General features: G+C 42.0%; 1 protein-coding gene across 4 annotated transcripts in view; it reads left to right on the forward strand.

Moving 5' to 3' along the window:
• Positions 1-13,037, forward strand: part of acot7 (acyl-CoA thioesterase 7) — an 87,695-nt gene extending 74,658 nt beyond the window's left edge. For all 4 annotated transcript variants that reach the window (XM_026332823.1, XM_026332821.1, XM_026332820.1 and 1 more), the window contains 2 exons: positions 4,845-5,029; positions 12,560-13,037. In XM_026332823.1, the coding sequence (XP_026188608.1) occupies positions 4,845-5,029; positions 12,560-12,658 (284 nt within the window). In that variant the 3' untranslated portion in view covers positions 12,659-13,037. The remainder of the gene's footprint in view (positions 1-4,844; positions 5,030-12,559) is intronic.
• Positions 13,038-16,012: the final 2,975 nt, after the last annotated feature.

The raw sequence follows: 16,012 nt of genomic DNA on the forward strand, positions 1-16,012 counted from the left end.
GACCATTAATGCTGTTTTCCCTTCATTCTGAAAGTTGACCACTACGTAAAAGGATTTATAGGCTGGCAGTTCGTACAAAATGCTTCATGAACAATTACTGTAAGAGCAAAATGCTCTCCAAAGTTAACCCTATCCCAATAAGACTAGTGTCAGCACAGACCTGCCTTAGCTCCAACACAGTTTTGATGGTAATTAGGGACGTGATCAATAATTCAGTGTTTTCATGCTGCTTTTGTCTTTTATAAAAGAAGCTCTTAGTTCATTGGTTTTGGTTGCATAATATTATAAATATTCTGTCTGTCTCTTTTTGTCTTGTCTGAAAACTGTCCAATAAAGACACTTCAAGCTCTTCTACCTGAGAGAAAACATCTGACACAAACTGTGTCAGTGGCTGATGTGCTTTAACAGGAGAGGTTGAAATACTGTTATTTGGAGAAAATATTAAGAGCAAACTGTAGTTTGACAGATTGTGGAGCTAAAATCTAGTGGTGTAATAACAAAAATGCTGCTGCTGCTGCTGCTGTTGTGTGTTTATGTAATGGAAAAATGATTATTGTTACTGATTATGACTGTTATTGTTTCTTACTGTGTTCTTGGTTTTTCAGGTTCCACAGGTTTTCATTTACAGGTTGATTCACTAAGACTCATGTGTTTGTCATAATCATATCTGATGTTTATGTTCTTCCTGACCCAGTATAGTCTTTAGTCTATAGACACTAAGGGACACAGTGTTCTCAGGATGTTGGTGAAGAGTATCTGGGAGAAAGGTTCCTTAGGACACCAGGTGTGAGGAAGGGACCGGTATAACAGAGCAGGTCCAGGATGGAGGGTCAACCATCCAATGAGAATATAGAGTTTTAGAATATAGAGTTTTAGAACACAGCCTTATTAGGGAAGGACTTTGTAGAACAATAGGGAAGTACAGACTAAATTATCTGATTATGTCAATGATTATCTGCATTTACTTTGCATGTCTGCATAAGTAGAGGCCTCAGCCTGATAGGAGCTGAACAACTGGGGAGCAACTGGGGAACAACTGGGGAACAACTGGGGAACAACTGGGGAACAACCGGGGAACAACCGGGGAAGACTCTGATCGATTGTGTTCTATTCTGGTTTGCTCCTTTCTATTCAGAGAAGACGATCTGTCTGGACTCTCTTTATTGCTCATCCAACGGGTTTTGCCACAACAATTTACTCGTCTTTTAAGGGAATATCAGTATTTCAAAAGTAGTTTTTCTAAGTAGTGTAAAACTGCGTAATAGTTGGGCTTGTAGTTTATTCTGGTTTTGCGTTCATATGCTGGGGGTGATGTGATCCAGACAGCCACGGCTAACATTCAGATGTTATGATTATCTCAGGATAAGATGTTAACAATCTGCTGTTGAGTGATGAAGTTAAAAAAAAAACAAAACCCCAGACCTCTCAGCTCAAGGTCTGACTGTACCTCACACTTAAAGCACATGTGTTTTCAAATGCAGGTGTTTCTACTCAAGCTTGATAATTTATTCAATCCCAAAGTGTTTTTTCACGGAGGCCTGAGTAAAGTGAGCGGTGGCACTGAGGGAGGGGAGACAGGATCAGCGGTTTAAAGATTCAGAATACACCTTTCTGGGAGTTTGAGAGCCGTAAATCTGAACAGCACAGACTGCTTTGGATCTGTGTCGGCAACTTTCAGCTGCTCTCGCTCCCTTCAGTTTCTGCCTCAGTCTGTTCTGAGCGAGAGGTGGTGACATGATTTCCCCTGGCGTCCACAGCGTCAAGTCATCGGTAGATTTCCCAATGCGGTTAAGATGGTCAGACAAAAAAAACACAAGAGGTGTATAAGCATTGTAGGAGGCACCTCTCATTTTAACAGCATGCCTCTCTAGGCAGCTAAATGAAGGTAATCCACAGAATTGTATGATATTTTGAGCACAGATACATTAGAGCTCGAAGAGTCAAACTCTAAACATTGATAAACATTAGATGTTGTTGTGTTCTCATTGATACTTTTTAATTCTTAAATTAAATAAAACATTAAATTAAATAAATGCACATAAATAGTTTAGTGATTTTACTTTTTATTATTGTATCAGTAGTATCAGTTTTTCATTTTCTCCCTAACCTTATAAAACTACGATCTAGTGCCGCTGGTGTGTCTCAGGAGTGTTCAGAGTTTGGTGCTTCTGTCTTTCATCCATTACACCAAAAATGCCCAGAGGTGCTGAGAACGAGAAGAAAGGAGTAAAACTTCAAAAGGTGAACGTCAGATGAAAGGAGATTTCAGAGAGAGTGGAAATAGCACAACAGGTGAGAGAGAAGACGTGAGAGAAACAAAAATAAAAGGATTGGTGTAATAAAATGAGGTTTATTGATTTTAACATTTGATTGATTGATTGATCCGCCACGATTTGTACGATTGGTTGCTTAAATGCGTTAAGATAGAAGGAGTGATGTGTCGGCCACTTGACCAGTTTGACCAGTTTGTTGTGTTCCTCCATGTGACTGGAGGAAACCCGTCCTGATAAAGAAGAACAGATAATACTGGAGTTGCCATGTTAGATGACAGTAAGCCTTGGAAATTGTTTGAGTTTGAGAATGTGTACTTAAAAAGACCCATTTGGGGAAGATAGGGCTGTTATTCCACTTGTATATTGTCTTGGTACCATATTCTGTAGCTCCCTCTGGTCATTTTCAGTAGATTTCTTGTTTCCACAACCTGAGAAACACATTCCCTTTTGTCCAAAGGCAAGAAAAAAAAAACAGTAATAGAAAATTCAAAACTCTGCCAATTCAGGCTATACCAAAAATAGCAGCTCTAGAGCTCAAAGGTATAACAATGCTATCTTAGTGCATGAGGCATGGGCTCCCCTCATAGCAGATTAGCTGTATCAAACAGCTCCCCAGAGATGGGACTCTGCCAGTTTTTCACATTGGATGACCTTCACAAGTCCAATATCTACTTTCTGCATGAATCAATTATTAATCAGGAAGCTCTTTAAAAAACACCCGACCAAATCAAGGCTTATTTTTTTGTGTGATGTCACTGAGCAGAGCACCCAGCCCAATACATCTGTGCCAGAGACTGTTCACCTGAAGGAGTCCGGACTTGGGTCCTACAGCGAGAGAGAGAGAGTTAAATCTTTGTATGTGCCAGATCAACAACATGCTCGGAAATAAATGACCCATTACCGTGTTATATCTCATCCTGAGTTCTTATAAAACCATTGCACTTCATCCCCTTTTCACAGTTTTTTCCACAGTGGGATTTTCATTATCACCTTGGTGTCATTTCTCCCTTAGTGTGTAAGATCTCTGTAATTTCATAAACACGTATCAGTCTGAAGGGTGAAAGTACGGTTAGCAATCCGTCTTTCTCAACACACACCAACAAATCTAATTTAGAGCTCTCTTATTTTCTACTGTACGCTGAAAACTGCTGGAAATCCAGTCCCAGGGCTGAGGAAGGTCACGCCTAGGTCTTAGACAATAATGGATGTAATTTTCTATTGCTTGGGGGTTCTGGTCTCTGCCACGCATTTTGTGGGCTGGATGCACTGGATTCTGGGAATGACACTATTGAGGTTAGAGAAAACACTGTTTGGTAGAGCCACAGATGTATTATAAACTAGAAGTACAGTAGACACTAGATACACCTGACAGTGTTCTCCATGATTATTCCCTGTTTTCAGTCATTTTTGACATGCACCCTGGGATAATGGGCAAAACTTAAACTGGCCTTGGAAACTCGTCCATATCTAGCACACGTGTGTGCGAGCCTCCCCATAAGTCCTCACTGTTCTCTGGTCCCTTCAAATCCAACACACAACTCATACGAGCAGGTTTACACAAACTAAACGTACTTGGTTAAGGTCGAAGAAACATCATGGTCTTGAACGGGTGTTGTAGTTAAGAGAAACCAGTGTTCAGTCCCTTCTCCTCGGGGTCACATGTCTTTTGAAGAGACATACGTTTATGGGCATGTGAACGAGTCGTCCGGGGCTCGTCGACGTTGTTCTCATAATGTCAGAAAGGTTGGGAGCACATACTCTGATAAAAGGGTTTGTCACTTTCCATCTACTTCTTTTATTCTTTAGGACTTTGACTGTTGACTGTTAGGATTTCTGTCATATTCTCGAGATCTGTCTCAGACTGCAGGGATAACACCTTCTCTCCTTGTTTCTATGGAAACAGCAGTAATAATCCAGTACAACCACATCAAAGAGAATAAAGAAACACATGAGAAATGCCCAGGACTGAGAGTGGACAGTTTTTTCCCCTTAACTACCTGCAAAAGGAGAGGAGGACTTAAGTTTTGATGAGCTTAACACATTACACATTATATAAATCTCAAAGATGTAAAGGTTCTAGACACATGGAAACCTTAACATGAACAAATGGGTTTGGTTCTGTCACAGCTAGAGACGACAAAATCCAGGCTGTATTTGACGCAAATGTGTATTTATCTGAAAACCTTGTGGGAGGACAGATTGATGAAGTTCTCAGAGCCTGTCTCGATCTGCAGATTCTCTCAGTGGACCAGACTTTAAGAGCTTCATGACGCAACAACATGAAGGAGATTTCAAGAGCAGATGATTTTTCTATTACTGACTGTATGAACGTACCAGCTCCTTTCATTATTTAAATTGAATATTGGTTCTGTATGTTCCCTCCATGTTTTCAAGCTTCTAAATCTTTAATAACAACATCAAATTACTTCTGTGTGAACGGCTGATGGACAGCAGCTTGACCCGAACGTGAAGACTGTTAAAGGTTCAAGCACTCTTTGAAATGTCACTGTAAACTGATGTACTGCAAAACATATGTATTGTCAAACATGTTGTTCCTCTTCTTCTTCCAAGGCTGCGTAGTGACGGTGACCGGGCGCCTCACATTCGTCAGCAACAAGTCTATGGAAATTGAAGTGTTGGTAGACGCGTCCTCGCTGGTGGAGGAAGAGAAAGGGAAATATCGTGCTGTCTCAGCCTTCTTCACCTTCATCTCCCTGGATAAGTTCAATAAGCCTCTGCCTGTTCCTCCTCTGAAGGTTGGTGCTATCCACGCTCCGTTCCTGAGAACTGATCCGTTAATAAATCCTGAATGTAGCATTGACATGATCCTGTATATCGTCTTATCAACACTGGGCTGGATGCATTTCTACAATCTTACACAGATCATGTTAAGTACAGCCCCTTCAGTCTTTAGTGGTGGAAAAACTATTGTGCTATAGATTTTTATTCTCACACCTTTAAGGACTGGATGCCTGTTTCAGCTGTGTTCACTGCCAATGCTGACAACAGGCAAAGAGACGCCAGCCATTTGTTCTGCACCACACAATGATCCAAACCCTGTTTATATGCAAACACTGCATGCATCTGTTTACCTCAGCACATTTAAATCAATTCCTGGTTCCATTCATATCCACCCCGATGGTCATTGTGAGGATCTCTTTAAAATGAAGGCAGCTTGTCAGCCAGCAGGATTTAGAAAAGAGAGGACCCGTGAAAACAAAAGGACAAAGTGGATTGCAATTCATTTTAATTGGAGAATTTATTGTAGAAGCGTTTTTACCCATTTGTGTTTGGTGTCCGATATAACATGAATTGACTTTGCTTGTTTGGTTGTATTTGTTTTTCAGGATATGTGATGCACTGCACAGCAGAGTAGGAACTACAGTAGTTTGATTTAATGATGACAGCACTAGCCTTTTGCTTTTTTAGTCAAGCAAAGTCCATAACAACAGCATGGGCTGAGTGGGCAGCTTCAGTAAAATTTGACAGACCAACAGCAGGTCATTATTCTCTCAAGAGAACACTTGTACAAAATTCAGTGTTTGCACTCGGGCTAATCATTAAACTTCAAGTACGGGCAGAGAACTGAGTAAGCCATGGAGATGCATTAAAACTGAAAACTAAGCTGAAATATTTGAACCAACAGACGTTTTCTGGCTTGACCTTCGTCTTTCCTTAATCAAAACGACACAGAATCTGTTCAACAAATTACCGCTCGACTCACCCTAAGATCGGAAAAGAAACAACCTTCAAGTAACACGGGTGTGTAACAGGAGGTTTGCAGGAACAGAGCCGAGCTTGTCGGTGTGGAAAATGAATGTGCATGTGTTGTCATCAAGAGCTGCATTGACCCGTCTTTCCATGAACATTCTCACACATTTCCCGGTGCAGCATCAGCCCTTAACATCATGCCACATCTGTTTGGAAACAATTCCCTGCCCTGCTCCAAATCTGCATCTCCACTGGTCGGCCTTTTCAAAAGTGCCCGTCAGTCTCCTCATTTCCATTTCACACAGCCCACATTTGGTCTGCCCATTGTCTGCTGCTACACATTTGTTACCTAGTTTTCCATCTCGCCCAAGCTGCTCATTGCTTTTGTTTTAATTGCAGCGATGAGTCATTGTAATTTATCTATTCACCTCAGTTTTTATGAAAAGTGAAGCTAAAAAAAAAAAAAAAAAAATCTCCTGGTGATTTTAATAATTCATCCTCAACACTATAAATGGAAATCTAAATTGAGCCTGGGCTGTCGGGGCTGTGATGTAGCATGTCAGATAAACAAAGGCAGGAACAGAGACGTTGGTGTGCACATTTGTTAGGGCCGAGATACAACATAGACAGACTTTGTGTTTGTGTGTCAGAGAAAGACGAAAGGAGCTCCAGCAGAAGTAGGTCTGTGTGTGTGAGGGTGAGCTTCGCGTGTGGATGTACACGTGCTTGAACAGATCACTGAGCACAAAATACTGTTTATTTATATGAGCGAGAGCAGGAGGAAGAGGCTCAATCAGAGCTATTTCTGGCTTTACAACTGTTTACTGAGGCCTTAAACACGGGACGGGATTGACTCAAATTAAGGCAGCGCCCATCTGAACTCTACGGATGACGGGAATCTATTCATAAAAGTCGGCCCCTCACAGCACATGCAGGAAATTAGGCTTTAACACGTCGATTACCAATTAACGCCTGAGTTTCCCCTAAACGTGGAGATGGGACTGTAACATTTGGCCTCACTCTTCTTCATTCAAAGTTATACCAGTAACAACCATAACAATTTATGCAGGATGGATTTTATTATTCCAATATAGACATTTTGCAAATAGACCTTCTGTTCTGTTATTGCTGTTTTTTGACATGACAGCAAAAGTTCCCACAACGATCATCCTCCCTCCTGCGTGTGACATGACATGACGTGGCTGCTCGCTCAAATGACGATTAGTTTCCCAGCTTGTCTGAAACTGGTAATTAAAGTGGAAAATATTTTTTATAGTATCCGTAAGGGGCTGCAGCTTTTTCTTAACATAGGCATCAGCATGTCAGGCCTGACTGAGAACCCAGACTGTTGCCTGCTACAAAAAGCTGAAAGGACTGATGGTAGAATGAATGGACAGAGTGCCATCTATTTATCCTTCTCTTTCTGGGTGCACAGTAACATGTTCATGGGTTTAATGCTTAGATTTGAAGGCTTTTAAATACAATTTTACAATTTGGAAAATAAGCTTATTTGCTTCTTGACAGAGTTGGAAAGATAAACAGTGACTGGTTAACATAACAGGGCTCTGTCCAAAGGTAAAAAAGAAAATATGCAGTTCTACAAATGATTGTGTGTGTAGCTGCTGTAGAACATGTCTCACTGAAGACTCCAGGAAGTTAAAACATCCTGCACAGCCACTAGTTTTTACACCTCAGCTTTTGTAGGCGATGAAACAGACTAAAATGATATACGACTTAACATCCAACTCCACTTCTTCATACCAGGTCTCCTCATTCTCCAGATCTCTACTAGTGACGGCATTTCTCCCAGGTCTGCAGTGCAGGCGTCATGTCTGTGTCTGGCCCTTTGTTATTCATTTCACAGCAGCTAAAACATGAGCTGAAACCTTTGGTGCTGAATCTTCTTCTCTTCTTTGTTTATGTCATCATTAAACGTCTTACATTTCTTCTACTGAATCTTGTTTTCACATGAAATAGCCAAACATTCAAAGTGTAAAAACAAACCTGAAATTTTCATCACGTTGCAGCAGATTTTGCTCCAGTTGTGCTAAGGAGACAGCAGCTTTGGCTATTTTTGACTGCAGGTGCTTCTCCCTCATTCTCTCTTTCTCTTTCTCTCGACTGAGCCCGTTGCATTTTCTATTTTGAGATTTTCCTGTTTTAGCTCAGCAGGGGGTTAGGGATGCGGTGTGTGTGTCAGTGTGTGTGTGTGTGTGTGTGTGTGTGTGTGTGTGCGCGCAGATAGGCTGTCACTAATGTTATCATACTGTGTGTTATGCTGAAATGGGGAAAGAGGACGCCTTGTGTAGAGTGGAGGATGTCAGGGGGATGCCTCGCCTCTTTGCAGCAGTATCCTTGAAAAGTACTGAAATAACATCTGCATGCTGGGCCAGTGTAGAAAGAAAAAAAATGCCTGGAAAAACCTTTGACCTGCATATGTCTTAGTTATATTCCTGATGGTTGTGATCCAGTGGGGTAGCAGTTGCCTGTAGATTTTAAAAACTGGCTTGTTACCAAAGGTCAACACTGACTCTCCAGCTTGTGTCCAGTGTAAACCGAGTACTGTGTTGGTAGACTGTGGCTGTACTGTGGCGACACTAGGCACAACCCAGGTGTGGACCTGAATGAAAAGGTGCTCGATGTTCGAAACTGTGTGCATGTTCAGGAAGCCTTCCACTGAGGAATAAAGGTTAAAGTAAGGGAGGATGCAGTAAATTAGTGAATTCGTTCCTGGTGAACAGGAAAAGAGCATCTTGCCTTTGCTCTCTTCCCCTCCTTTCTCTCACATCCCTCCTTCCTGTCATCTCTGACTCCATCTTGCCTTCCTATTCACCATTCCCACCTCTCTTTAATTCTCTTCCCGTTTTCTTCATCTCTCCTTCCTTCCTTTGCCTCCATCTCCCTCCCTCCTCGCTGGCAGTGGCTCAGCTGGCCTCCCTTGACACAAAAACAAGCCCCGTTGTCATGGCAATCTCCTGTAGTCCACATGAAGTGATGCACATTTATTTTTAGCTGCCTCGCATTCAAGACAATCAGCAACGGGTTAACGGATACACTCAAGCCAGAGTTGCAGATATTTCTGACTCTGGTAATTCAGGGGATGACATACCGATGTCTGTTCTCATGGAACATGAATCTGGTTCCTTATGAATATTAGGACATTATTATCATTATCATTATTATTAGTAGTAGTAGTAGTAGTGGTGCTGTTTCATATTCATAGCGAAAATTGAATTACAGTTCTCAGTCTATACTGTGAGGACACTGCATAATCTGTTTATAATCCACATTCCTACTAAAAAACACACACAGACAATAACATGGTCCAGATATTTTATTTGGTTCACTAAACAAATGTGCACTCTGGGTTTTTTTTGTGTAAACAATAAATGTGTGTCCTGGATTGTTGATTGAATCTCATTCATGTCTGAAATTCAATCTGATATTTGCTTGAACCAGTTCAGTGAATATCTTGTTAAAGTTACTTGATTGGCATTGCAATTAAAATGTCCAGGCTCGTTTCAAAAACTCACCATTGTGCTTATTAGATCAGAAGTGAACATTAACAAACAAACAGTTACTCATTGTGATTGCAAATATCTTGTCACCACTTATGCATCACTGGTGGTACTGAAACTGTGATGAAGTAGATCCTGAAATGTTTTAGAAAACCATCGTTATTCAAGATAAAATTTACACTAAAACAGTGACAGTGTCAAATAATATCGAATGAACTCGTAGATCCAACGTCCTTTTAGTGCTGAAGAAAAGCCAGTGCAGAATATTTGACAGGATTTGTTTTATGTTGACGAATAAAACACCTTTTAGCATTGTCTGAAATGTCATTGCTTGTATATGAGTGTGTCTCTCTCTCGCTGTGGGCTTTTTGCTTTGTCACACACAAACCTATAGATGTGTATGTCCAGACTCAGGCCATTATTTTCTCAGCCTCTGGCATTTGGCATTGCCACTGATGCCCTGTGCCCGTTTTATTAACAGCTAAAGGAACTTCTCTGGCATTTTGCTGGCATTGTCCCTTTTACAAGCCTTGTCCCTGTTCCAAGTTTACACCATTTAGTTTGTCACAGTCCATTCAACTGTCCAGCTAATGGACAAGCGGCGTGTTGGGTGGAACAGCTGTTTTTGTCGTCTGTTTGGCCCGACAGGCCCAGGCTCCGAGGCCTGGCCTTGGTTCCTTGGGTCCCAGAGAAAGAAATTCAGGTTCATGCAATCAGTGCAATCTGTTGTAAATGGATTGCACTGGCATTTTGCTCAGACATTCATGGTTGTCAGATGATGGATCTTAATGACTTTGATGATCCCTGACTTTTCACAAATTTGGTTTTGAATGGAACGTCTATTAGATGGATTGACGTGACATTTGGGACAGACATTTTATGTGATACCTTCACATTTCATCTAGTTTATCTGACTTATGCTTAAACGCGTTTATTAAATGTGAACTAATGATATCACCATCAGTCTGAGCAGTCATTTCTCTTTACTGCTGATTCACAGATGCAAATTGCTAAGTTGACTTTAAACAACAATACAGTCATTTATTTAAACATCTGCTGCCCTGGACCTAAATGTACCTGTACCTACTTTAACAGCTGCGTCTGAAGCATTTGGTTGACCCTGTGCCATATTACACAGTGACATATTGTAGCTTTTTATCTTTGACTGCAGAGTAAAACAACAAACTACTAATAATACTACTAACAATAATCATTTTAACATTATTATTGATTCTAGAGCTCAAACATAGTCTCACCACCTTTTCTTGCTGTGGTTGCATGGCTGCAGTTCATCAGGACTGTTTTTGGACCTGTAATAAAATCATTTGGGTGAAATGATGGATGCCACTGGTATGTTCAGTACCTGTGTTAAAGTGGGAGGATTAATAACCTTGTGTTTGGTGTCGGTGCCCCAGATCACATTGTCGGGGGTTATTAGAATGATACTGTAATGACCAGCTCCCTGTGCAGTCTGATTGGGACTGTTGGCCAGTAGCCTGCTGCACTGTGGATGTAGATAATCGGTGGATTAGACAAGACGTCGTGTCACTTGTCACGGCTTTTGCAGCACTTCCTGTGTGGAAGGTCGCTCCAGGTATTTTACTGTTTGTTAGTTTGGAAATGAACTTTTTGAAAATAGGATTTGTGTTTACATAAATGCTGAAACTGTGTTTCTGTTTCCCTTGTTTTAATTTTTGCTTTGGCAGTCAATGAACTGGAATGATCCATTATTTTCAGTTGAATGGCAAAAGTCAAATTGACTGAGCAGTATGTCGACGGTTATATAACCCACATACATACACACACACACACACACACACACACACACACATAAATACATACCAATACTACAGCTGTACACGTCTGAGCTTCCTCTGCTGAAAGGATATTCCCACCGGTGTTGTGTTTTTAGTTTAGCGTTACTATTTTAATATTCTCATGACATTTGAGTTGTGAGCCCTGGGCTTTTTCCTGCCTCCCTGTTATATCTGTTACCACCCTGCTCTCTTCAGAAAGTTAAGACACAGCCTGTCAGCTTTGCACCCACAATGTTCCTGAAGCTGCCAACCACTTGGTTTGCGTGCAGCACAGCACGACTTTAATGCTAGTATTCCCATTTAGAGTATATTTCACATGCAAAAACAAACACAAACATGTATGTGCACATGCTCATGTGCAGCACGCTCCCCTCCTCCCTAAGAGCAGTGTGCAAATGAGAGAGTGGGAAAGCGGGCTGCACCATAGAAGTATGTGTTGACACTGTCACCGGTGGTGGTATTGTTGTTTAAGTCACGAGGTTGCCAGGCAGTCTAATTAAACCGCAGGCTAGCAAGTGCATCCTCCCACAAGTCAGCAGCCAAACTGAGCTAAGTGAAGGAGAAAGAGAAGATTTGTTCTTCACAGCCTTGAAAGTGCTGCTCGGAATAAAAATAAAAGCGTAAAAGTGATTTATGGCAGCTTTTGGGAAGGTATGTGTGTGTGTGTGTGTGTGTGTGTGTGTGTGTGTGTGTGTGTGTGTGTGTGTGTGCGTGGGAAGGGGGTTGTCCCAGAATTTCAGATAATGACGGTGCTATCATCATAATAAATTGTAATTCTAATATATGTTTCATATTCTATTCTAACTACATGACTTCTGCGTTAGATGGCATTGATCAGTCACCAAAGAAAAAAAGCAAATATGGGAGTTACCTTTTTGTAGATTCACAATAATATTCACATCAACGTGACCCTGTAGTGTTCTGATAAAATGGTCAAAGAACTGGACTCATGGACCAGCTTTGCAACAATATAGAATTTGCTGTCGGCCATACATACAGTACAGTCGTGGTACATTATTTATTATGGTGCTGAAATGCCTTGGAAGGCAGGCAGTTTGTAGACTTCACACACTCATTCTGTATTTTATCTGGATGATGAACGGCACTTACAGCAGCACAGACTGGCGAAATAGATCAGAGCTTCATGCCCATGGTTGATATGATAACAGCAGGGAAACATTGCTGTGCACCACGTGTGTCTGTAAATGAATCTTTGGCCCTTTTTTGCTTTTTCCCTCAGATTCAAGGAGAGGAGGAGCAGAGACGCTTCGAGGAGGGCAAAGTACGTTACCTCCAGAACAAAGCAAAGAGACTGGCAGATAAGGAGGGCCACAAGTGACGCTGCTGCTCATCAGAATGAAAACAGTGTAACACACATACAGTATGAAGGAAACTAAAGCCCTCTTTCCTGTTCTGTCATTGTAGCCTCCAGTTAAACCCAAACCTGTGACTATTTTTTCTGTGCTACGCACCAAAGTGTCTGCTCTCAGCTGTGTAATGTATTTAGGAGTACATATTTTATTTTAGGAAGACTTATGAAGACCAGTCGTGTTCTCTGTCAGACTGACTGTATGTAGAAATACAAGTACTGTTTTGTTTTCAGAGGATTGTGAGGTATGAACGCTTCATGATCAGTGGCGGTGCAAAGCGATAGTCCGAGTGCAACAACAATGACAAAGAAGTGAGTGAATAATAATGAATAAAATACCCAAGCGTGAGTCTGGGGCTCTCGCCTCATGTTTTTGTTAGTCTGGTGATGATGATGTCATTGTCTCGGGCATGCCTTGGCAGGGAGGGCACAAGCTGTCCATCTTTTCGACACTGTGTCTTTCACAGAAATATCAGTGGCGCTTTGGGGCTTTGACTCAGCTCATCTCCAACCCCATCCCCTTTCTTATTGCCCCTTCCTCCTCCTCCTCCGCTGTGTCACACTCTTGACTCCAGTGTTTGTTTTTCCTTCCCACGTTCCCCCTTTCCTTCCCCTGCTTGTTGTCCTATTTCCATACATCTCATACTGCACACGCTTCGTTCTCTTTGCATGGTCTGTGCATGTGTGGTCAAAGAATCAAAACTTGAATCTGGGTCAGCGTAGCCCAGTGAGAATTTAATATCCGTATGGCCACGCTACATCTGAAACAGCTGTAATTATTAACCTGTCTTCATAAAACCCTGTTCAAATATTTAGCAGGAGTGGGTTTTCATTTGTGAGTCTCTGACACTCTTAAACTTGTACTTATCAGGAGGAGTATTCAGGCTCCAAGTTTGTGCAACAGATGGGACTCATTTGAAATCAAAACCACATGTGTGTAATTAAAAGATTAAGGCTCAGGGAGACAGGAACAGGAAGCCACACAGGTATAAACCTCAACAAAATGCTCTTTTATTTAGGTCTTTCTTTCTTCTGCTGTTTTTCTTACAAAGAAACTGATTTGTCATTGGATCTTGAAGGTTATTGTTTTTTTCTCCTTCGCTCCCTCCAGCACTGTATGTGTGCTTTTCATTTCCCCCATGAAAATAAAGTTAAGCTCAGGCTGCACCAGAGTAATATATCTATTTTTAACCACAGTTAAGTCAAGGGGTCTTATGGGAAAAGGGGCGCACAGGGACACAGGATCCACCTTAGATGGCGAAACATGACCTTATTGAAAAGCATCTGCCCGATGAACAACTTTGGCACAGACATGCCAGATGGTTCCTGATATGAAAACATTCAGAAGCAAGTGATTCCCTGTCATTCACAACAATACTCATTACTTTCTTCAGCCATTTCAGCTGGTAGCAGCTGGCTTTTGTACATACAGACGCCATATGGTAACCATGGTTACGTCTGTAGAAGAACAGACGACATTATCAGAAATAGATGTTTCTCCTCCAGGTGGAGACAGAAATGGTGAAATCCGCTTTAAAGTCTATGTCGAGGCTTTAATGTAAATAATCCTGACGTCTGCAGCATGTGCAGGACGTTTGACACGATGGGAGTCAGAGGATGTTACATGTCAACCTGTTTTACCTTTTCCCATCAGGGAATAATGAAATGAGGACAGAAAAGCTGATGTGATATTCCCACTCATGTTGTTGCATCCTAATTAGGGGATAGCTGCCCTCTCCCTGCTGTATCCCAGCGAGAGAGTGAGGAGGCTGCTCAGATGATGAACGATCCACTGGTGCAGGAGAACAGTCATTTAGGACTCTGCTGGAAGGATAAACGATAAAGCGAGGCGGTGTTGAGAAAACGCTTGGCTTTCATTGCCGAGAGACACGCTTTGCATTTTCTCCCTGTTAGGCGCACAGCTGGGGAACATCTCCATCATCAGTCATTTCACTTCTACACATGAGACAAGACGCAGAAACCTGAACCGTGCACCCGCTATGCTCCAAGGTCACACGTGAAAATAAGCCTGTCGATATTTGTGTGAAGCGAGGCTTTTGTTAAGTTTGCTGGCAGAGATTTCAGAGGCTGAGAAATACAAAACAGTTAAACAACTCAATGTTTCCTTTTTTTGTAAATGTTGTTTTGTGTGCTCATCCTGGAACACCTTCACAAAACACAGATCTGAGTCCTACATTCAGACCTTCTCTATTATCTGGGCCTGGAGCCAGCAAGGCTTTCCTTACAGAGGAGTAGGTGCTGGGCTGTACTTTGTTTTGCCTGGAACTCCCCTTTGTTTTTCAGCCCCAGGGGATCGTGCAGGGAAAACTTCTAATTTAGGCGACCTCTGATTTTTAGGCACCTCTACTCCTCTGCACAGAAAGGTGGTGGCAGAACACTGAAAGGTAGATTGTAAGCAAGCACATTCAAAGCAGAACTGCTGTGGGTGTGTGTGTGTGTGCTTTTGTGTGTGTGTGTGTTTTTGTGTGTGTGCACGTTATTTGATGTGTGACTTCGGAGCTGACGATGAGAGCTGGGGGAGCCCGGTGCCAGCGGACCCAGTGGGCAGGAATGCCTTCTGTCTCTTTTTACTTCCAGGTCACCTAGCTTCACACTGGATGGACCAGAGATGGACCAGAGATGGACCAGAGATGGACCAGAGATGGACCAGAGATGGTCTAGAGATGGAGTAGAGATAGTCTAGAGATGGTCTAGAGATAGTCTAGAGATGGTCTAGAGATAGTCTAGAGATAGTCTAGAGATGGTCTAGAGATGGTCTAGAGATGGTCTAGAGATGGTCTAGAGATAGTCTAGAGATGGTCTAGAGATGGTCTAGAGATGGTCTAGAGATGGTCTAGAGATAGTCTAGAGATGGTCTAGAGATGGTCTAGAGATGGTCTAGAGATGGTCTAGAGATGGTCTAGAGATGGTCTAGAGATAGTCTAGAGATGGTCTAGAGATGGTCTAGAGATAGTCTAGAGATGGTCTAGAGATAGTCTAGAGATGGTCTAGAGATAGTCTAGAGATGGTCTAGAGATGGTCTAGAGATGGTCAGCCTCCTCCTTTAACAAACTCTCTCCGTTCCCTGCACAGCACTAATGACGGGCCTATGTGTGCTTGATCTAAAATCATTCTGACTGTATCAGGTAGGCTACAGCTAATTGGTGCCTACTGTGACTGTAAATGGATTGCTAATTCATGCACACTGACAGCTTCATAATGGATGCCATTAAGAATGTCTGAAATAAACGCAGACGCCTTCAAATGAAACGAAGCTGTGGACACATTTGCGAATCAAATTGCGTCATTCGTTTTAAAGGTACA

The sequence above is a fragment of the Mastacembelus armatus genome, chromosome 7 (genome assembly GCF_900324485.2).
Source record: "Mastacembelus armatus chromosome 7, fMasArm1.2, whole genome shotgun sequence".
Classification (NCBI taxonomy): Eukaryota; Metazoa; Chordata; class Actinopteri; order Synbranchiformes; family Mastacembelidae; genus Mastacembelus; species Mastacembelus armatus.